The following is an 18,408-nucleotide window of genomic DNA, read 5'->3' as shown; positions in this document are numbered from 1 at the left end:
ATAGAAGCATCTTCAGACAACACTGGTTCCCTCAGCTAGGAAATGGACCATCCCCTAAGACAGTGATGGCAAACCTTTTAGAGACCGAGTGCCCAAACTGCAACCCAGTGCGTGCCGGGTGGATGTGGCCCATTGGGTGGGTGTGGCCCATTGGGTGGGCATGGCCCATTGGGTGGGCGTGGCCCATTGGGTGGGCGTGGCTGTGGTGGTAATGGCAGACTGAGTGGGACTAAAAAGTTCAATCAATCAATTCCAACTTTGCAAGATCTTTTTTTCCTGCAAGAAGTTGAAATTGAATGATTGATTGAACCTTTTTTTTTTTTTTGCACACGGCGGCGGAGGCCTAAAGCGAAAAGGTTTTATAAAACCCAGCTGAAGGCCTAGGACTGGGGTGACGCTGTGTGTGCCCACAGAGAGGGCTCTGAGTGCCGCCTCTGGCACCCGTGCCATAGGTTTGCCTCCACTGCCCTAAGAGTCAGACATGACCGGACAGGGGAAACCTTTACCTTTACTGTTCATAAATATTGGCACAATCTGCAATGTAGCAAAAAGGATGTCATGTGCATTGTGACATCACAATACAAAGGTTTTCATATTGCATCTCAGCATGCAAATCGGGGGGAACTGTGTCGTGGTTATCACAATGCATTTCATCATTTGCCCACATGGCCTCTTCTCAGATGTGATGTTTCTAAGGCCTTCATGTCTTACTTTAGATATTCCAGAAGAACCCAGAAAGTTCCCCAAGGGAACAGAATGCTGAGCCTTTGGGCTAAGTTTGTAGCTAAGGGTTGAATTGTGGGGTCCTTGGTGCTCCCTTGCTGGTTTTCTTGCAGATGTTTCATTACCAAATTAGGTAACATCTTCAGTGCACTGCAAAGAGAGCCACCAAGCTCAGAGAGCACCAAGGATCCCACAGTATTTACAGTGGCATTGGTACTTGATCCTTTAGGATCAGGAGAAAGTTACATAAGAAGCTTGCCTATCATTGAAGCAGCCTTGATGGACTGTGGTTTCCATAACTGAGTGAGCAAGTGGTTTTCACACCATCACTACTCAAAACTCTCCATCTAGATCAGGGGTTCTCAACCTTGGCAACTTTAAGACTTGTGGACTTCAACTCCCAGAATTCCTCAGCCAGCTGGCTGAGGAATTCTAGGAGTTGAAGTCCACAAGTCTTAAAGTTGCCAAGGTTGAGAACCCCCTGATCTAGATTGACTCTGTGAGAGAGATGGGCAGTTTCTAAATGTGATCAATCAATCAGTCAATCAATCAATGTCAATATGTCTCAGAGAATGTCCTAAGCTGCATCTGTTTGCCACCACTTTGATCTCAGCTCCTCCCCACCACTTGTTTTTTTTTACTAACTTACCTCTCACGTTTTTTATAAGCACCAACTTCTTCCGTCACCATCCTTAATCCTGTTTTTAAATATAAGTTTGGGCATCGTAGCTTATTCTAAGAGAAGCTCAGGGAAGGGGCAAGAGACCTTCATGAGAAGCCATAATTCTTGGCCTGATGTCAGCTTCTTAGCATACAAAGACCCATCTAGCCATTCCCTTGAATGCTAATGAGCCAAGAACATTTCAGTAACAGCTGTTCCCACCGTCTTTCTTTTTCTTGACCCTCAAACTAACAAATGAACATTAAATGTCAGAAACAAAAACCAAAAGACCTTAAAATCAGAAGAGAAGGCGTTTGCACATCCTAAGCAATCTTAAACTTTTCACATTCCTTTGGGGATTTTTTTATTTTCATTTTGTTGCTGGTATTTTCCTGACTAAATATATATACTTAATCCACTATAATCCTCTCCCCTTCTTCTCCTTAATCCTCATCTAATTTATTCTGGTGCCAAAGCAGAATGACAAAAGCATTTATTGACTATCCCTCTCAAGCCATTTCATTTTCGTGAAAGGTGGATGCGGCTAGCAACAAAGATGGAAGAAAAATGGGGTTAGGTGGTTCCTGTGATTCTTCTGGGATGGAAGACAATGTCTTAGCAGACTGGGTGAACTAGAAAGCTCCAGTTTGTTTGGGCATAAACATAACTGAAACTGAATAAAGAGAAAAGCAACCTAGAACTAAGGAGAAATTTCCTGACAGTGAGAACAATTAATCAGTGGAATGGCTTGCCTCCAGATGTTGTGAGTGCTCCAACACTGGAAGTTTTTAAGAAGAGACTGGACAGCCATTTATCTGGAATGATGGAGGGTTTCCTGCCTGAGCAGGGGGTTGGACTAGATGACCTCCAAGGTCCCTTCCAAATCTGGTATTCTGTTATAAATTGTGGTTTAGGAAATAATGTACAGGTAGTCTGACTTACGGCTACCATTGGGACCAGAATTTTCAACTTAAGCAAGTTCTTAAGTGAGTCATGCCCAATTTTACAAACTTTTTTGCCATGATTGTTAAGAGAATGATTGGAGTTAGTAAGTGAATCACGCAGGCGTGAAGTAAATAAGACTTTCCCCCATTGACTTGGCTTGTCGGAAGCTGGCTAGGAAAGTCACAAACGGCGATCCTGTGATTTCCCAGGATGCTGAAATCTTCATAAATACATAGAGAGGTGCGAAGCACCCCAATTTTGATTGTATGACTGTAAGGATGCTGGGAAAGTCATAAGGGTAAGTCACTTTTTTCAGTGCCATCGTAACTTTGAACTGTCACTAAATGAATGATTGTAAGTCGGGGACTACCTGTATTGTGTGGCCAAGTGGCATCCATAATGAATTTTAAAAATTAAGATAGTAGCCAAAACATCTGTCTGTCTGTCTCTCTGTCTGTCTGTCTATCTATCTATCTATCTATCTATCTATCTATCTATCTATCTATCTATCTATCTACCTACCTACCTATCTATTTATCTCAATCCATCATCTATCATCTGTCATACATCTATCGTTATCATCTATCTAGCTATCATCTATCATCTATTTTTCTGTCTGTCTATCATCTATCTATCTATCTATCTATCTATTTATCTATCTATTTCTATCCATCTATCAGTCTATATATATCACCTGCCTATAACTATCCTCTATCTCTATCCTCTGTCTATTGCTTTGCATATAAAAAGGAGACAGACTATTCTTGCGCAGCTGCAACCATTGTCCTCACTTCTTTGACCCTCCCCCCACCTCCTTCCAGAGCTGCCCCGTTTTGGACTGTTTCCCATTTTTATTCATCCTCTAAATATGCATTTCTGCCACCTGCCCTGCCGTCTCCTTCATTAGCAGGCTGTGTCACTTAGCATCCGTCCAGGTGTTGCAGGGAGAGGTTCAGTGAAGTTTAGACAAGGGTATCCAAGCGGTTCAGCTGAGGGGGGCAAACAAGCGGAAAGGAAGTGTCTGATCCAACTTCATGGTGTGCCGTTGCTTTTGACAAGGTCAAAACGTCAAAAGCAGTGGGGACAACACTTAACAAACCACTCCAAGCTGACACCAATGAATCAATTAAGCCTCTGCGCCAGTCCTCCAAAGACTCAGCCGTCCAGGGCTGAGTTCTGCAAAAGACGCCAATATTTTTCATGCCATTTGGAGAGTCTGAAAAACCCTATTTCCTGTTTCAGTGGCAATCCTCTACGGGGACCTGCTCCAAGCATAGTCAAGACAATTGCAAGCTTCTACAATTTCTACTTTGTGTTTCGTTTTGCTTTTAAACCAGTCCGGTGCCAGTTGCATTAAGAGCAGCCCAGCAGGTAAACGTTTGGGCTTTTCATGCTTTTCCTGGCCTGGAGAGGCAACAGAAGTGAACTTATGGCCCAATGGCCACTGGTAGCCTTCTCTCACCACACTGGGGTCGTTCTGCCAAAAGGACCAAGCATCTTCTGGACATCCGGCAGCCTCGCGGGATTCCAGTTCAACATTTGTAGTATCTGTAATAAATGAAAACCCACAAACCTCTTCCTGTGCACATAAATCACACACTAACAAGTGCATTTGCACATCCAGCTAAAAGAGGGGTCGGGCACTTTGTGGCCCATGTTTTTGTGAAAAACCCAGGGCTTTTTTTCTCATAGAACGCCCAAAATGGAGTTCCAACAACTTTTTTGGATGGAACCTTGTAGGGTAGGCAAGGCAGGTTGTATGACATGTGTGAGTTCTGGCACCTTTTTTTTTTTTTTTTTAGAAAAAACGCACTGGAAAAAAGTAATTATTAGCTGTGTTCACACACCATGCAGCAGCTGTATTTGGGCAGTGATCATTTTCCCTTGTTTGATTCTTTTGTGGATTGTGTATTATAGGAAAACCAAACCACAGAACTGGCTTATGGTTCAATATGTGCCAATTGTGGCAATTAGGTTGGGGCGGGGAGTGGCGTCAGGAGAACACTTCAGGTAGTCCTCGACTTACAACCATAACTGGGACCAACATTTCTGCTGTTAAGCCAAGTGGTTGTTAAACGAACCGTGCCTGATTTTAAGACCTTTTTTCTTTGCCACGGTTGTGAAACGAATCGCTGCAGTTTCTAAGTGAATCAGGCGGTCGTTAAGCAAATCCAGCTTCCCCATCAACTTTACTGGCTGGAAGACAACAGGGAAGGTCACAAATGACAATTACGTGATCCTGTTCCCCGATTGCCAGGGACAATCATTCTGATGCTGTAACTGCAGGGATGCTGGAAATAGTTGTAACTGCAAGGACCAGTTGTAAATCCTTTTTCAGTGCTGTTGTAATTTGGAACGGTCACTAAACAGACTGCTGTAAGTCAGGGACTATCTGTGTTCTTACCTTAGCATATATTGTGGGTAAGATTTATTTGACAATCACCTATTAGGTGGGAACAGCCATTTGGATTTAGGGGGCTGTATAAACCTGGTTTAAGGGCCTAACATGAAATTCTTTTTTCATAAATATTGTTGGAAGGGGAAATGTCCCTAACTGACACCAGTATGAGCAGCCTGGGAAGACTTCAATCTTTCTCTCAGGAACCAGCTTTTTAAAATCCCTTTTTCCTCCCCCCACAAGGGGTTCAAAATGACAATCAAGATGGTCCCATTTGCCCATTTTCAGTTGCGGTGGCCAGACATGTGATTCCCAAATTAAACAGAAAAAACTAAACCATTGATAACCTTCTCCAAGAACACAGTTTTCAAATGAAAACCATTTACACATGAAGTCATGTTGTCTCTTATGTCCTCTCTTTTCATACCTGAATATTTTATTTAAGAGCATCGTCTACGGCTGGGGTTTCCAACCGTGGCAACTTCAAGACTCGTGGACTTCAACTCACAGAGTTCCTGGCTGTGGAATTCTGGGAGTTGAAGTCTACAGGTCTTAAAGGTGCCATGATTAGACATCCCTGATTTGCAGGAAAGAAGGGAGAGAGAATGATGGATTGGTTTGAATTTATCTTTCCTTCATATTTGTATTCCTCCCCATCTTACAATTTCATCATCCCCATAGCCCCATGAGGTAAGTATGCCTAAGAGAGATCACCCAAGAGTTTCACAGTGGAAAATGAGTAATAATAATAATAATAATAATAATAACAACAACAACAACAACAACAACAGCAACAGACAGTAAGTGCCGCCTATGCAAAGAAGCTGAAGAAACAGTGGACCACCTAGTAAGCTGTTGCAAGAAGATCGCACAGACTGACTACAAGCAGCGGCATGACAAAGTAGCAACAATGGTGCATTGGAAGATCTGCAAAAAATATCATTTGCCTGTAAGCAAAAACTGGTGGGATCATAAAATAGAGAAAGTCATAGAAAATGATAAAATTAAACTGCTCTGGGACTTCAGAATTCAAACAGACAAGCACCTGCAACATAACACCCCAGACTTAACAATTGTCGATAAGAAAGACAAAAAAGTCTGGATAGTGGACGTGGCAGTGCCTGGAGATAGCAGAATAGAAGAGAAAGAACTGGAGAAGATAACAAAATACAAAGACCTACAAATAGAAATAGAAAGACTGTGGCAAAAGCAAGCAAGGGTAGTACCAATAGTCATAGGCTCCTTGGGTGCAATCCCAAAACAACTGGAGCACCACTTGAACACCATTGGCATTGACAAATTCGCTATTAGTCAATTGCAAAAGGCGGCCTTGCTAGGAACTGCTTCCATCCTGCGACGATACCTGTAATACCATCAAACATCCACATCTGCCTATCCCAGGTCCTGGGTAAGGACTCGATAGGTAGACAAAATGCCAAATCCAGTCTGAACATCTGGCTGACTGTGCGATGATCCATAATAATAGTAATAGTCATAATAATAGTAATAAAGTTGGAAGGGACCTTGGAGGTCATCTAGTCCAACCCCCTGCTCAGGCAGGAAACCCTATACCATTTCAGACAAATGGCTGTCTAATCTCTTCTTAAAAACTTCCAGTGGAAGAGAGGAACAGGAAGTCAATCTGCTCCTCTCTTATCTCCCCACAAGTCTTTGGATGGAAAGTTGTCCATCTGATGAAAGAAGATTTATGGAATCACAACTCCTGGAACATCTTGGTGATAAGCCGTAGATGCTTTTGAATACCAAGGCATCTGGAAAGAAAAGCACAAAGCTAGGCCAGGTTTCAGCCATTCAGGTTTCACTCATTATTGCTCTGCATACCTCTGCACAGAATTGATCTGAAACTCCTTCTGAACTTGGGCATTTGAGCGCAAAATTCCGTTTTGCCACAGATGTTTCTCCTTATTTCCTCTCCATTTCCAGTCATATCCAGCCATCACTTTTCTCCTCAAATGCCATTGCTTCATTAACCTGTCCATCATTCTTGTCCACGGAGATTCTCATTCATCATCCAGGTCATGGCTGTCCTGAAGGTGCTTTTTCAAAAGGCAACTGGACTTTCTTGGTTTTTCCTTGAAGATTTTTCGCTCCTCATCCAAGAAGCTTCTTGAGTTGTGACTGGATGGTGAGGAATGGAAGGATGGGAGGATGTCTGCAAGGAATATACAGTAAATCCTTCCATTCCTCACCATCCAGTCAGAGCTGAAGAAGCTTCTTGGATGAGAAACAAAACATCTTCAAGAAAAAACCAAGAAAAGACTTTTGAAAAAGCACCTTCAGGACATCCGTCATTTTTGTTTTCTTCTTCTTTCTCCTCTTTGATGTTTTTTCCCCACCAAGCTACCCTCATTTTTTTCAAGAGAACTATCTGTTCCCATAATCTGGCCACGCTTTGCCTTCATTCCTTCCTTTTCTTTGTCCTTATCTATTTTTTTTTTCCCTTGTGGGATTCAAACAGTTCTCTCAATTATGTCTTCTCTCTCCGTCTTGTGCTCTTTCATCTGGAGATCTTTACATCTTTTCCCATCCATCTTTACTCCTCCTTTTTTTCTCTGTGCTATTTACTTCTGTACTTAGCCACCTTTCCTGGACTTAAGCCACTCTTCCTTTCCTTCATTTGTTCTCCCTACATTTTTATAACTCCTTTATCTTCCTCTGTAGTCCGGCTTTGTGATTTTTTAAAAAAAAAAATGTGTTTCCATCACTTACCAATTTCACTTCTTTGCTTCTTTCTTTTTTAAAGTTCCCTTGTCAAATCTTCTACAGGCAGTCCTCAACTTGCAACCATTCATTTAGAGCAGTGGTTCTCAACCTTTTTAATGCCGCGACCCCCAACCGGTCGTAAGTCAAGGACTACTCAACCGGTCGTAAGTCGAGGACTACTCAACTGGTGCAGCACCGTTTGCAGAATGGGACTTTTGGCGGGCTCAGCAGGGCAGAGACAGCCTGGACAATTCCTATTGGCTTTTGAAAGCCAATAGAATTAGACTCTATTCAAGAGAGTCTATTCTATTGGCTTTCAAAAGCCAATAGAATAAAAGGGAGTAGCACAGCTAAGGAAAAGGGGGGAAAAATGGCGGACTGCGTTGTTTGGCGACCCCCGTGAAATGGTCGTTCGACCCCAAATGGGGTCCTGACCCACAGGTTGAGAACCACTGGTTTAGAGTCTGCTTGGCACTGAAAAAAAAATTATTTACGACTGGTCCTCGCACTTATAACCATCACAGCATCCCCACGATCACGTGATCAAAATTTGGGCACTTGGCAAACATGTGTTTACAATGGTTACCGTTTTCTGGAGCTGTGTGATCACCATTTGTGACCTTTCCAGATGCCTTTCGGCAAGCAAAGTCAATGGGGGAAGTCAGATTCATTTAATGACCCTGAGACTCATTTAACAAATGCAACTAGTCACCTAAAAAAACGTGGCACAAAAGATCTCAAAATCAGGCACAACCCATTTAATAACGGCCTTGCTTAGCCACAGAAATTCTGGTCCTAATTGTGATAATAAGTTGAGGACTATCGGGGTTATGCTTGTGAAGTCTCGATTCTTTTTCTCTCTTTTTTTTTTTTTTTGGTTCTATTAATAAACTTCCTTTCTTAAGCAGCTACCCCACCTCTCCTCTGTTCCGCTAATTAAGTTTTCTTCCGGATCCATTAATCAACTTCTTTCTTCCCTTCTTGCTGTCTTCTTTCCCTTCCCCAAAAGGTGGAGACCCTGTCCGATTCTGACACGGAAAGCCGAAGCTGTCGAGAATTCCACTCTATCGGTGTTCAAGTGGAAGAAGATAAACGGTATGGCTGGTTAAGTATGCTTCTCAATGTCTGCTTCCTGCACACACATACACACACACACAGAGAGAGAGAGAGACACAGACACACACAGACACACACACACACACACACACACACACACACACACACACATCATGCCACAGTCTTCTGCATTAATGCAAAAACTTGTCGGCCGTATCATCTTCCTCCAGATCAGTATTTGCAAGGCAAAATTTCCAGAAAGAAAAGCTATAGTTCAGTGTTTCTTAACCTTGGCGACTTGAAGATGTGTGGACCAACTCCCAGAATCCCCCAGCCAGCCCACCTTCTTTTCATTAAACTAGACATGCCCAATTCCTGCAACCGTTCTTTATATGCTTTGGCCCCTAACGATCTTGGTTGCTCTTCTCTGCACTCTTTCTAGAGTCTCAACATCTTTTTTATGATAGCGCCAGTGTAGGAAGCGACCAGGCTGAGCTGAAGGGAGGGGTCAAGCATGTCATTATTTGGAGTCCCTTCAGGCTCACAAGAGATCTAAGTCCAGTCCCCCTTGAATTCCGTTGACTCTTTTTTTTTTCCTTTTTTCACTTTACAGAAACAAAATACAAAATACATTTTTTTTCCTTAACAGTACTGTGTTCTATATCTCTTACATTTATTTACAATTATTTACATCACTTCTCATACTTTTTTATTCCTCCATTCTAACCAGTTGTAACACTTGTCCCCTATCTCATAAGATTCTGTAGCTTTTTTGACTTTGATTTCCAGAGTAAGTTTGTACATCTCAGCGCATTCTAGTATCTTGTAAATAATCATATCATTTGTTGGTATTTTTCCCCTTTCCAGCATTGCACATATGCAATGCGTGCCGCTGTTATTATATGTACAATGATGTGTTGAAGTTGTTTTTTTCATCTTTGGGTTAATTATACCTAATAAGAATAATTTGGGTTTAAGTTCGATTCGTTCTTTTGTTATTTCCTGTATCCATCTCCGTATCTGCTCCCAATAAATCTTTGCTTTGGGGCATTGCCACCACATGTGATAGAATGTTCCCTCTTTGTTTTTGCATTTCCAACAGTCCGGATTCATATTTTTATATATCTTGACCAATCTCGCCGGTGTTAAATGCCATCTATAGAACATTTTATATTGGTTTTCTTTATATGCAGTTGACAGTGTTAGTTTGCAATTTATACTCCATACTCTTTATCTACCGCCAATTTTTCTTGACCACTAGTAGATTCTTGTTTATGGATAGCATGGAATAAACTTGTACTCATTTGAAACACCCTGGTTCCCGATTTCTTGTGCCTGTTAGCAACCATGAAAATGATAGATGGGATATCATAGTGTTGTGCAAGACCCTACGTACAGGCTTGGGACAGTCAAATACAGGTAGTCCTCAACTTACAACCACCACTGAATCCAAGATTTCTGTTACTAAGCGAGACAATTGTTCAGTGAGTTTTGCCCTGTTCTGCAACCTTTCTTGTCACGGTTGTTAAGTGGATCACCGTAATTGTTAAATTAGTCACATGGTTTTTAAGTGAATCTGGCATCCCCATTGACTTGACTTCTCAGAAGGCTGCGAGAGGGGATCGAATGACCCCCCCCCCAAGACACTACAACTCTCATAAATATGAATCGGTTGTCAAGCATTTGAATTTTGATCACGTGACCATGGGGATGCTGCAGTGGTTGTAACTGTGAAAAACAGTCCTAATTCACTTTTTTTCAATGCCGTTGTAACTTTGAACTAAATGAACTGTTGTAAATCAAGGACTACCTGTGTAGCATGGGAATGAGCAGAGACTCATTAGTCTGAGCCCTGGAAGGGAGCATTCTTGACTCTGAAAGAAGAATAAGCACTCGAGCCAGAAACTCAGGTTTATAATATTTGGGGGACTGTCTGACCTGGTATCCCTGCCATTCACCACACAAACCCTTGAATTTTAAAACACCTAGTTAGATATCCCATTTCTTCTTCCAGTGAGTAATTGGCCAGCACGTCTTCTGCTGCACTCAATCTCTCTTTGGTCCTCTAGTATCCATCCAACACTGGTTGCCATAGAAACAGGCCAGGAAACGCAGGGGAGTTTGATGCTCAAACAAGAAGGCACGGAATTTGCTCCTGCTTGTTGAAGGTTTTCCTAACTCTTGTTCCTGCTTCTGGGACCCAATAGGTTTGTTGCAGAAAGAAATGCATGTTGCATCCTCAAGCTATCATGCTGGATGTAAAAGATACTGCTTCCCAAAGTTTCCCATATAATAATTGACATTCTAATTCTTGGACTCCAAAGTAGTTCATACAGTTGCAGAAGTAGATGGGCTGGGAAAGGAAACCGTTCATATCATTCAGTTTCAAAGATGAAGCACCTCTGGAAACCATGAACCACTTCCTATTCAGTCAGGGAACATCTAGAATTAATAAACCATCTCTGGATTGCACCGTTTGGCACATTCCCGGAGAAAACTGACATGTTCCAAGGGAATGATTAAAAACAAAAATCCATGCCAGGCTTCCCATTTCGCACGCCCATTAGTATATTTTGACCATCAATCACAAAGAGGGGCTGAGCATTCTAGCCTTACTCTCTCTGGTAATGTCACTGAATCATCCTCAGGTTTTTATGGCTCTCAATAGTTGAGAAAGAACTTTATAACATGCGGTTTCCAAAGGCTATGTATATGAGTGAGAATGTTTTGTACAGTTGGAAAAAAACAGGTGTTCCAGATGACTCAACTTCATAGTCAAAGTAGAACCCACTGAACTAAGTGGATCAATCCTCTCTCCATTGAATTGCTTTGCATTATAGAATACCAGGGCCCCGAACCAAGAATGGCATATGATTCTTCCAAACTAAGTTCTTTATTGTTCCCACACCTATAGACAGAATCTTGCCAGACTAAACACTCTACCATCTGCACACCTATAGACAGAATCTTGCCAGACTAAACACTCTACCATTTGCATCTACAATATACTTTGGGAACTAAAATGCTTTCTCTCACACAGAATATCTGGGCTGAGTTGCCTCTTACTCCTCTGGAATGCAGCCCCTCCCTCCTGGGAGTCCACCTCCCTACTCTATTCCATCACCCAGGGAAATCTAATCCTTTCTCCTCTTCATCTTAGGCGTGCTCGGTTCAAGCGGTCCAACAGCGTGACAGCAGGTGTGCAGGCTGACTTAGAGCTTGAAGGCTTGGCTGGGCTGGCTGTGGCCACCGAGGATAAGGCCCTTCAGTTTGGACGTTCCTTCCAGCGGCACTCCTCCGAGCCTGAATCCACGCGGCAATATTCCGTCTACAAAACAGTTCACACGCAAGGGCAGTGGGCCTATCGGGAGGACTACCAAATGCAATACGACACGGTGGAAGTGCCGCGACAGGAGTCCTGGATGGACCGAGGCTCCCGCAGCCTGCCGGATTCTGGCCGAGCGTCGCCTTGCCACCGGGATGGCGAGTGGTTCATCAAGTTATTGCAGGCCGAGGTGGAAAAGATGGAAGCCTGGTGCCAGCAGATGGAACTGGAGGCCGAAGATTACGACCTTCCGGAAGAGAGTGAGTCCATCTCCAGGGCCAGAAGGAGGTTGGGCAGCTCCATCTGCACTGTCGCTGGGCGCAAGCCAAACTGTAGGGCTCTGTGGCTGAACATATTTTGGACAAGGAAATTAATGCCTGACTAGAGAACGAAATGATGATTGCAACGAGTAGCATCCAACATTTAGCGTTAGAAACCAATAAATCAAAAGCCATAAATAGGGGCTGCATTTCAGATTGCTTTTAGATGACAGAAAATATCGAGAAGAGCTATGCAGAAATAGTCACCCTAGCATTACATAAAGAATTTGCGTTCAAACACTTTTATAAGGGAAAAGGACATCCATGAATTCCTTTTGAAATTCCATCATTTACTTGATTACAGATTGTCCTCCAGTTACAACCAGCCATTTAATGACCATTCAAAGTTTGTCCAAAATATTTATGATCTGGATTTGAGGTTCTGGTGACCAAGGGGCCCCTGGGGTCACATGATCCCATTTGGGGCGCTTGGAAACCATTTACATTCATACTTACGGATATTGGCAGGATCCCATAGTCACATGACTGCAATTTATAACAATTTTGACCATAATTTCAGCAAAATGCACCCATTGCAGACCATAGATTTGTTGATCAACCATGGCATTCATGTAATAACCATGACTCTGCTTAGCGACCATGGTGATTCATTTAACAACCACCCACAAAACAGGTTGTAAATGCGGTCGGTCATGACCTGCTTAGTACTTGACACAACTTAGGATCATAATTCTGGACTCGGATACTGTTGTAAGTTGAGGACTGTCTGCATCAGGGAGGTGTTTAAGGGTCCTGTTTGACTGGTAGACCCAACTCTTCAGAGAACCACCATCACGCTGGCTTTCTACGCATTGATTCGATCTCAAGGAAAAAAAACCCTTTCATGAAACTTTTTCTGAGTGGGAAGAATGGAACCCACAGAGGTTCCAGAGGGATAGAAAGATATATCACGGTAAACAGCAGCAGCAAATGTTGCCTCCTCTCCCACATCCAATAATAAAGTTAGCTTTAAAAAAACCCTCCAAGTGAAACAAAGATATTCTCAAGTATCTTGAGGTAGAAAGCAGAACATGCTGGAGAAAGTGCCTGACAGATTTTGGTACATCTTTCATATGCATCGTGGTTTGTCATACAGTCAGCCAGATGTTTAGACTGGATTTGGCATTTTATCCATCATTCGAGTTCTTCCCAAGGACCTGGGATTGGCAGAAGTTATTTGGTGATAGTATTAGCATTAGCATTATTGCTTCATCTCAGGGATGGATTATCTGCTTACTTCTAGAAATTCATAAACCATAACTGTGAGCCAGGCGAGAGAGAGGCTTGAACATAGACAAGGCTATCACAAATAAAGTTTAAAAAAAGGCCAAGATGGCAACTGGATCATGTGATTGAAACTGTGCCCTGCCTTTTTTCTCTCTCTCTCTCTCACACACACACACACACACACACAGAGAGAGAGAGAGAGAGAGAGGTACTATTGGTTGTAGGAAGTGCTATTCCACATTTGTTCAGACCTGCTGTCCCCTTTCCTGCTTTGGGTAGAACTGAGTTCACTCACTAAACTAAGCCAGCATAATATATAAAAGGAAACCCACCCGACTATTCTATTCATGCTTAGCCTAATTTTTCATAGGTTGTCTTATAACACATAAATAGAAAAGCAACTGGAAGGTTCATATAGAAATGTATAATAATACGTAGAATTTTTTTTTCCATTCCTGGGGGATCATTCAAATATGCCCTTGATCTCTTGTAATTAACATGCCATCTTTGAAACATGGAAATAGAATGCATGGGGCTGGATGTTCTCCAGATGGCAGCAAGCATGGAAAGGGGAGAGGGATTCAATTCTTTCAGCCATTTAGATGGGAGGGGGGGAGTTGTTATTTGTGTCTGGAACAAATCTGCTGTTGATGCCAAATTTGGGGGCTTTTTGCCTATTGTAAATGTCAGCTTTCCAAAGAATGAACATCTTCCAAGCTTGTTTCAACTACAGCATTAATAAGCTTCTCCCAACCATGGTTGCCTTGTCTTAAAAAAAATATTGCTCTTTAAATGCAAAATCTTATGCAATGTCATTCAGGAGTCTCCAACCGTGGCAACTTTACAATTTGTAGACTTCAAATCCCAGAATTCCTCAGCCAGCATGGATAGATGAGGAATTCTGGGAGTTGAAATCCACAAGTCATAAAGTTGCCAAGGTTGGAGACTCTTGTAAGCTGATTTGTTGTGCAGAGGAACTATCAAGACTCACTAGTATAGAGCAGACTTCAAATTTATCCCAATACTGACTGTTTCCATTGATTTTCTTGCTTTACCTTGTCCCTGTCCAGTTCTTGAGAAGATCCGTAGTGCAGTTGGCAGTGCTCAGCTCCTGATGAGCCAGAAAGTCCAGCAGTTTTACCGACTCTGCCAGCAAAATATGGTGAGGGGAACATTTGATATATGTTACACATTTATATGATACATAACTAGGTTTTCTTAACATGCCTTCCAGATTTGGAGTGGTTAAAAAAAAAAAAAGTCCACCTTTCTGCAAGAATTCAGTTTCTGGTGACTTCATGTGGTCATGTCCAGAGACTTTTTAGGCAACCCTGCAATGACAGCTTGCCATAAATTTCTTCTGAGTTGGTTGGTTTGACCTCTAACCTCTAACCCTGAATTCCTGACGGCTCCTCCTTATGTTTCAATCTACACATGGTCAGTTTGGCACTGCCACCTTCTGAGGTTTTGGAAGAAAATAGGGAGTTGTAAAATGTGTCCATGCAACCAGTTCAGCCAGTTTTCCTGGGGCATGATTTTACCGGAGATGCCAAGCTGACTCTGAAAATGCCGTATACCATACTGAACCAGAAATGGGCAAAGTGTTGTCTTCTGGATGTGCTTAAACTTCAGTTCCCAGCAGACCAGGAATGTCTATAGGTTATGGTCCAAAAGTCAGTATATCAGCCACACCCATGCATTTGAAGGTCCACACACTGGAGGAAAAAACAGGCCAATCTTTGATCTCACTTTCAAGAATGCCCTCTCCGTATTTTTGCCCACATCCTGCAATCACTCTTGCGGCAGACCAAATCTGATTCTGCCCCCATTCTCTAAACCAGGTGTGTCAAACTGCCAGCCTGCGGGCCAGACATGTCATAAGGAAACCGCACCCACCCCATTGCCAGCAATGGGGGGAAAGCTCCGATATGTCATGCAGCGTCACATGATGTCGCGAGTTTGACATGTCTGCTCTAAACATTTCTCCTTTCCATTTTCTTCCTGGCAGGATCCAAATGCTTTCCCCATGCCCACTTTTCAGGATCTGGCTGGATTCTGGGATCTCCTGCAGCTCTCAATTGAGGATGTCAGCATGAAGTTTGCTGAACTTCAGCAACTCAAAGCTAACGGGTGGAAGCCCATTGAGGCCAAGGTAAAAAAAAAAAAAAGAGGAAGGGGATGGGATAAGATGATGCCAAAAAAAAAAAAAACTTTTCCCGTATTTCTTTGCTCACCCTACTGGCTCTTGTCAGTCTGATAAAAGTAAGTTTGCTTCTGAAATTTCTGTCCAAGTAGAGAAGAGTTGGATAGACTGTGGCTATTTATGAGGCAATGAACAGGTCCGTGTGAAGGTCCTAGCTTGCATTTCACAGGAAGTTCTCTAAGTCACCTGTGTTTCTTTACTTATCTACTGGCTCTTCTTCAGTCTGATGAAAGTAAGTTTGATGAAAGTAAGTTTGCTTTTGAAATTTGAAATTTCTGTCCAAGTAGAGAAGAGTCGGATGGACTGTGGTGATGTATGAGGCAATGAATCGGTCTGAGGACTACCTGTAATCTAATAAAGAGAAGGATTAGGGGTCCTGATCTAAGTTTTCCAATACGTGAGGGTTAGGGTTAGGGTTAAGGGTTAAGGGTTAAGGGTTAGAATTATGGGTTATGGGTTAAGAGTTAAGGGTTACAGTTAAGGTTAGGGTTAGGATTAGAGTTAGGGTTAAGGGTCAGAGTTATGGGTTAGGGTTATGGGTTAAGGGTTAAGGGTTAGGGTTAAGGGTTAAGGATTAAGGGTTTAGGGTTTAGGGTTTAGGGTTTAGGGTTAGGGTTAAGGGTTAGGGTTACATGTTACATGTTACGTGTTATGGGTTACGGGTTACAGGTTACGGGTTAAGGTTAAGGGTTAGGATTAGGATTAGTGTTAGGGTTACAGGTTAAGGGTTAGGGTTGGGAATAGGGTTAAAAGTTAGGGTTAGGGGCTAGGGGTTGTCACAGAGGGGGGGGGTTGACCTATTTTCTGAAGCGCCTGAGGGCAAGACAAAAAGTACTGGATGGAAACTTATCAAAGAGAGATCCAACTTAGAATTCAGGATAAATTTCCTGAGAATGACAACATTTAATCAGTGGAACGACTTGCCTCCAGAAGCTGTGGATGCTCCATCACTGGAGGTTTTTAAGAATTGTTACTGTTACAGTTACTCTAATGGTACCAGGGACTTTTTCCCACGAAGACACATCTCCTAAAGATGTACCAATTTAGGAAAGGAAAAATAAATCAAACTCTCAGCTAAACATGCATCAGAGGCTTTCTGCTTCCTTTTCTCTCAGGTGTCCTGAGAGATTTGCTGAACAAAAAAGAGATAAAGAATTGAGAGAGCGCAATCACGGCTGTTTTCCTCCTACACACACACACACACACACACACTCCACTCTGATCTCTGTAAAGCTGTGTTGCTGGCCACAGCAAAAATAATTGGACATTTTTAGTGAATCTCTGTTCTCTTTCATTATATTTTAAAAAGAAAAAAGAAAGGAAGCAAAGAGCCAAGCTTCCTGAAAATAGAGAGGTGGCGAACAGCTCGGAATTTGGCTGAGAAACAAGTTCCAGATTTGTTTTATTTATTTATTTTTGCCATGTGTTTCATTTTAATGCATCTGTTCTTTCCCTCCGTGTCTGCGCTCATCGTTTGTCTGCCTGTGTGCATCTCAAGCTCCTTTCATGCATCCACTCACAGCTGTGCATATTTCTTTTTAAGGCTCTTCCAGACTATGGCCAGCACGCCTGACTGGCAGGGTTGGGTGCTAGACAGAGGTCTGTTTTCTTTTAGTGTTTCTGCTTCATCACCTCCAGCCTGCCAGAAAGTCCATTTCAAGCCCAGATCCTTTATAATGTCTTTCTTCCCCATTTTCCATGTTAAGGATGTGGAAATCCAGGACGCTTCCAAATATATGTCATTTTTACAACTCATTAAGTGGCCTTAACCTTAATTCATTTTTTGTACATGATTTTAATGAACATAGATACACATACATTCATGAGTACTCAGTCTCTGTCTGTCTCTTTTCTATCTATCTATCATCTCCATCTATTATCTCTATCTGCTATTTTTCTCTGTCATCTATCATCTATCAATCATCTATTATTTCTATTATCTCTATTGTCTATCTATATCATCTATCTATAGTATATACCATCTATCTATCTATCTATCTATCTATCTATCTATCTATATCGATCTATCTATCTATATCGATCTATATGATCTATCAGTCTATCAATATCTCTCTTTCTCTGTCTCTCTATCTCTCTATCTCTCTATCTATCTATCAATCATCTATCATCTTTCATGTCTATTATCTCCATCTATCTATTATCATCTATCTATCTTAATATGCACTTATCCTTAAAAACAATCTGCACTACAAAATTCAGTAAATTTTGAATGAAAAGTTTTTTTGTGTGTGCATTGGCTGCAGAATGAGAAATTAGATTATTTGCAGACACCCTGGATTTCTTCACCATCCATAATCCTAATGACCTGGCACAGCAATTTTCTTAATTCCCAGAGTGTGTGGCTAAAACATCCCAGGAACTCCAGGATATGGAAAGTTGATTTAGTGTGAGAATAAAACTGTCTTTGCTCTTCATTTATCTGCATTTCTATGCCTCTTCTCCTGCATTACTTCAGCAAAACTAAAGAGGGCCAAAGAGATCATTAAACCAGCCCTGTAAAAATCACATCCAACATTCTTGTTAGAGTAATTCCATATCCTAAACAGAGAGGGGGTTAAAATGGTCAAGAGATCAAAGCTTGTCAGGTTCATTCATGCATCAGGCAAAAACTACAATTTTAACAGCACAAAAGCAATATTTCTAGGGAACCAACCATATAAAAATGCACACAGTTGGGCCACAAACGATGTTGACAGAAATATGGCAATATGCCTTTTTAAGCACATCAGTCCTTCCATCAGAGCATCTTGGTGATAAATACATGTGCATAAAATTACAAATTTGTATACGCACAGCTCTCCTAGG

The 18,408-nt window shown here is 42.0% G+C and overlaps 1 protein-coding gene across 4 annotated transcripts in view; it reads left to right on the top strand.

The window, feature by feature from the left end:
* DLGAP3 (DLG associated protein 3) overlaps positions 1–18,408 on the top strand; it is a 220,308-nt gene that overhangs the window by 199,693 nt on the left and 2,207 nt on the right. For all 4 annotated transcript variants that reach the window (XM_039353375.1, XM_039353376.1, XM_039353373.1 and 1 more), the window contains exons 7-10: positions 8,461–8,546; positions 11,668–12,092; positions 14,450–14,541; positions 15,388–15,531. In XM_039353375.1, the coding sequence (XP_039209309.1) occupies positions 8,461–8,546; positions 11,668–12,092; positions 14,450–14,541; positions 15,388–15,531 (747 nt within the window). The remainder of the gene's footprint in view (positions 1–8,460; positions 8,547–11,667; positions 12,093–14,449; positions 14,542–15,387; positions 15,532–18,408) is intronic.

Source organism: Crotalus tigris, unplaced genomic scaffold (genome assembly GCF_016545835.1).
Source record: "Crotalus tigris isolate CLP2741 ecotype Arizona unplaced genomic scaffold, ASM1654583v1 scf7180000018517.1768243, whole genome shotgun sequence".
NCBI lineage: Eukaryota > Metazoa > Chordata > Lepidosauria > Squamata > Viperidae > Crotalus > Crotalus tigris.
Note: the sequence above shows the minus strand (reverse complement) of the source record. Positions and strands in the feature narration are given on the sequence as shown.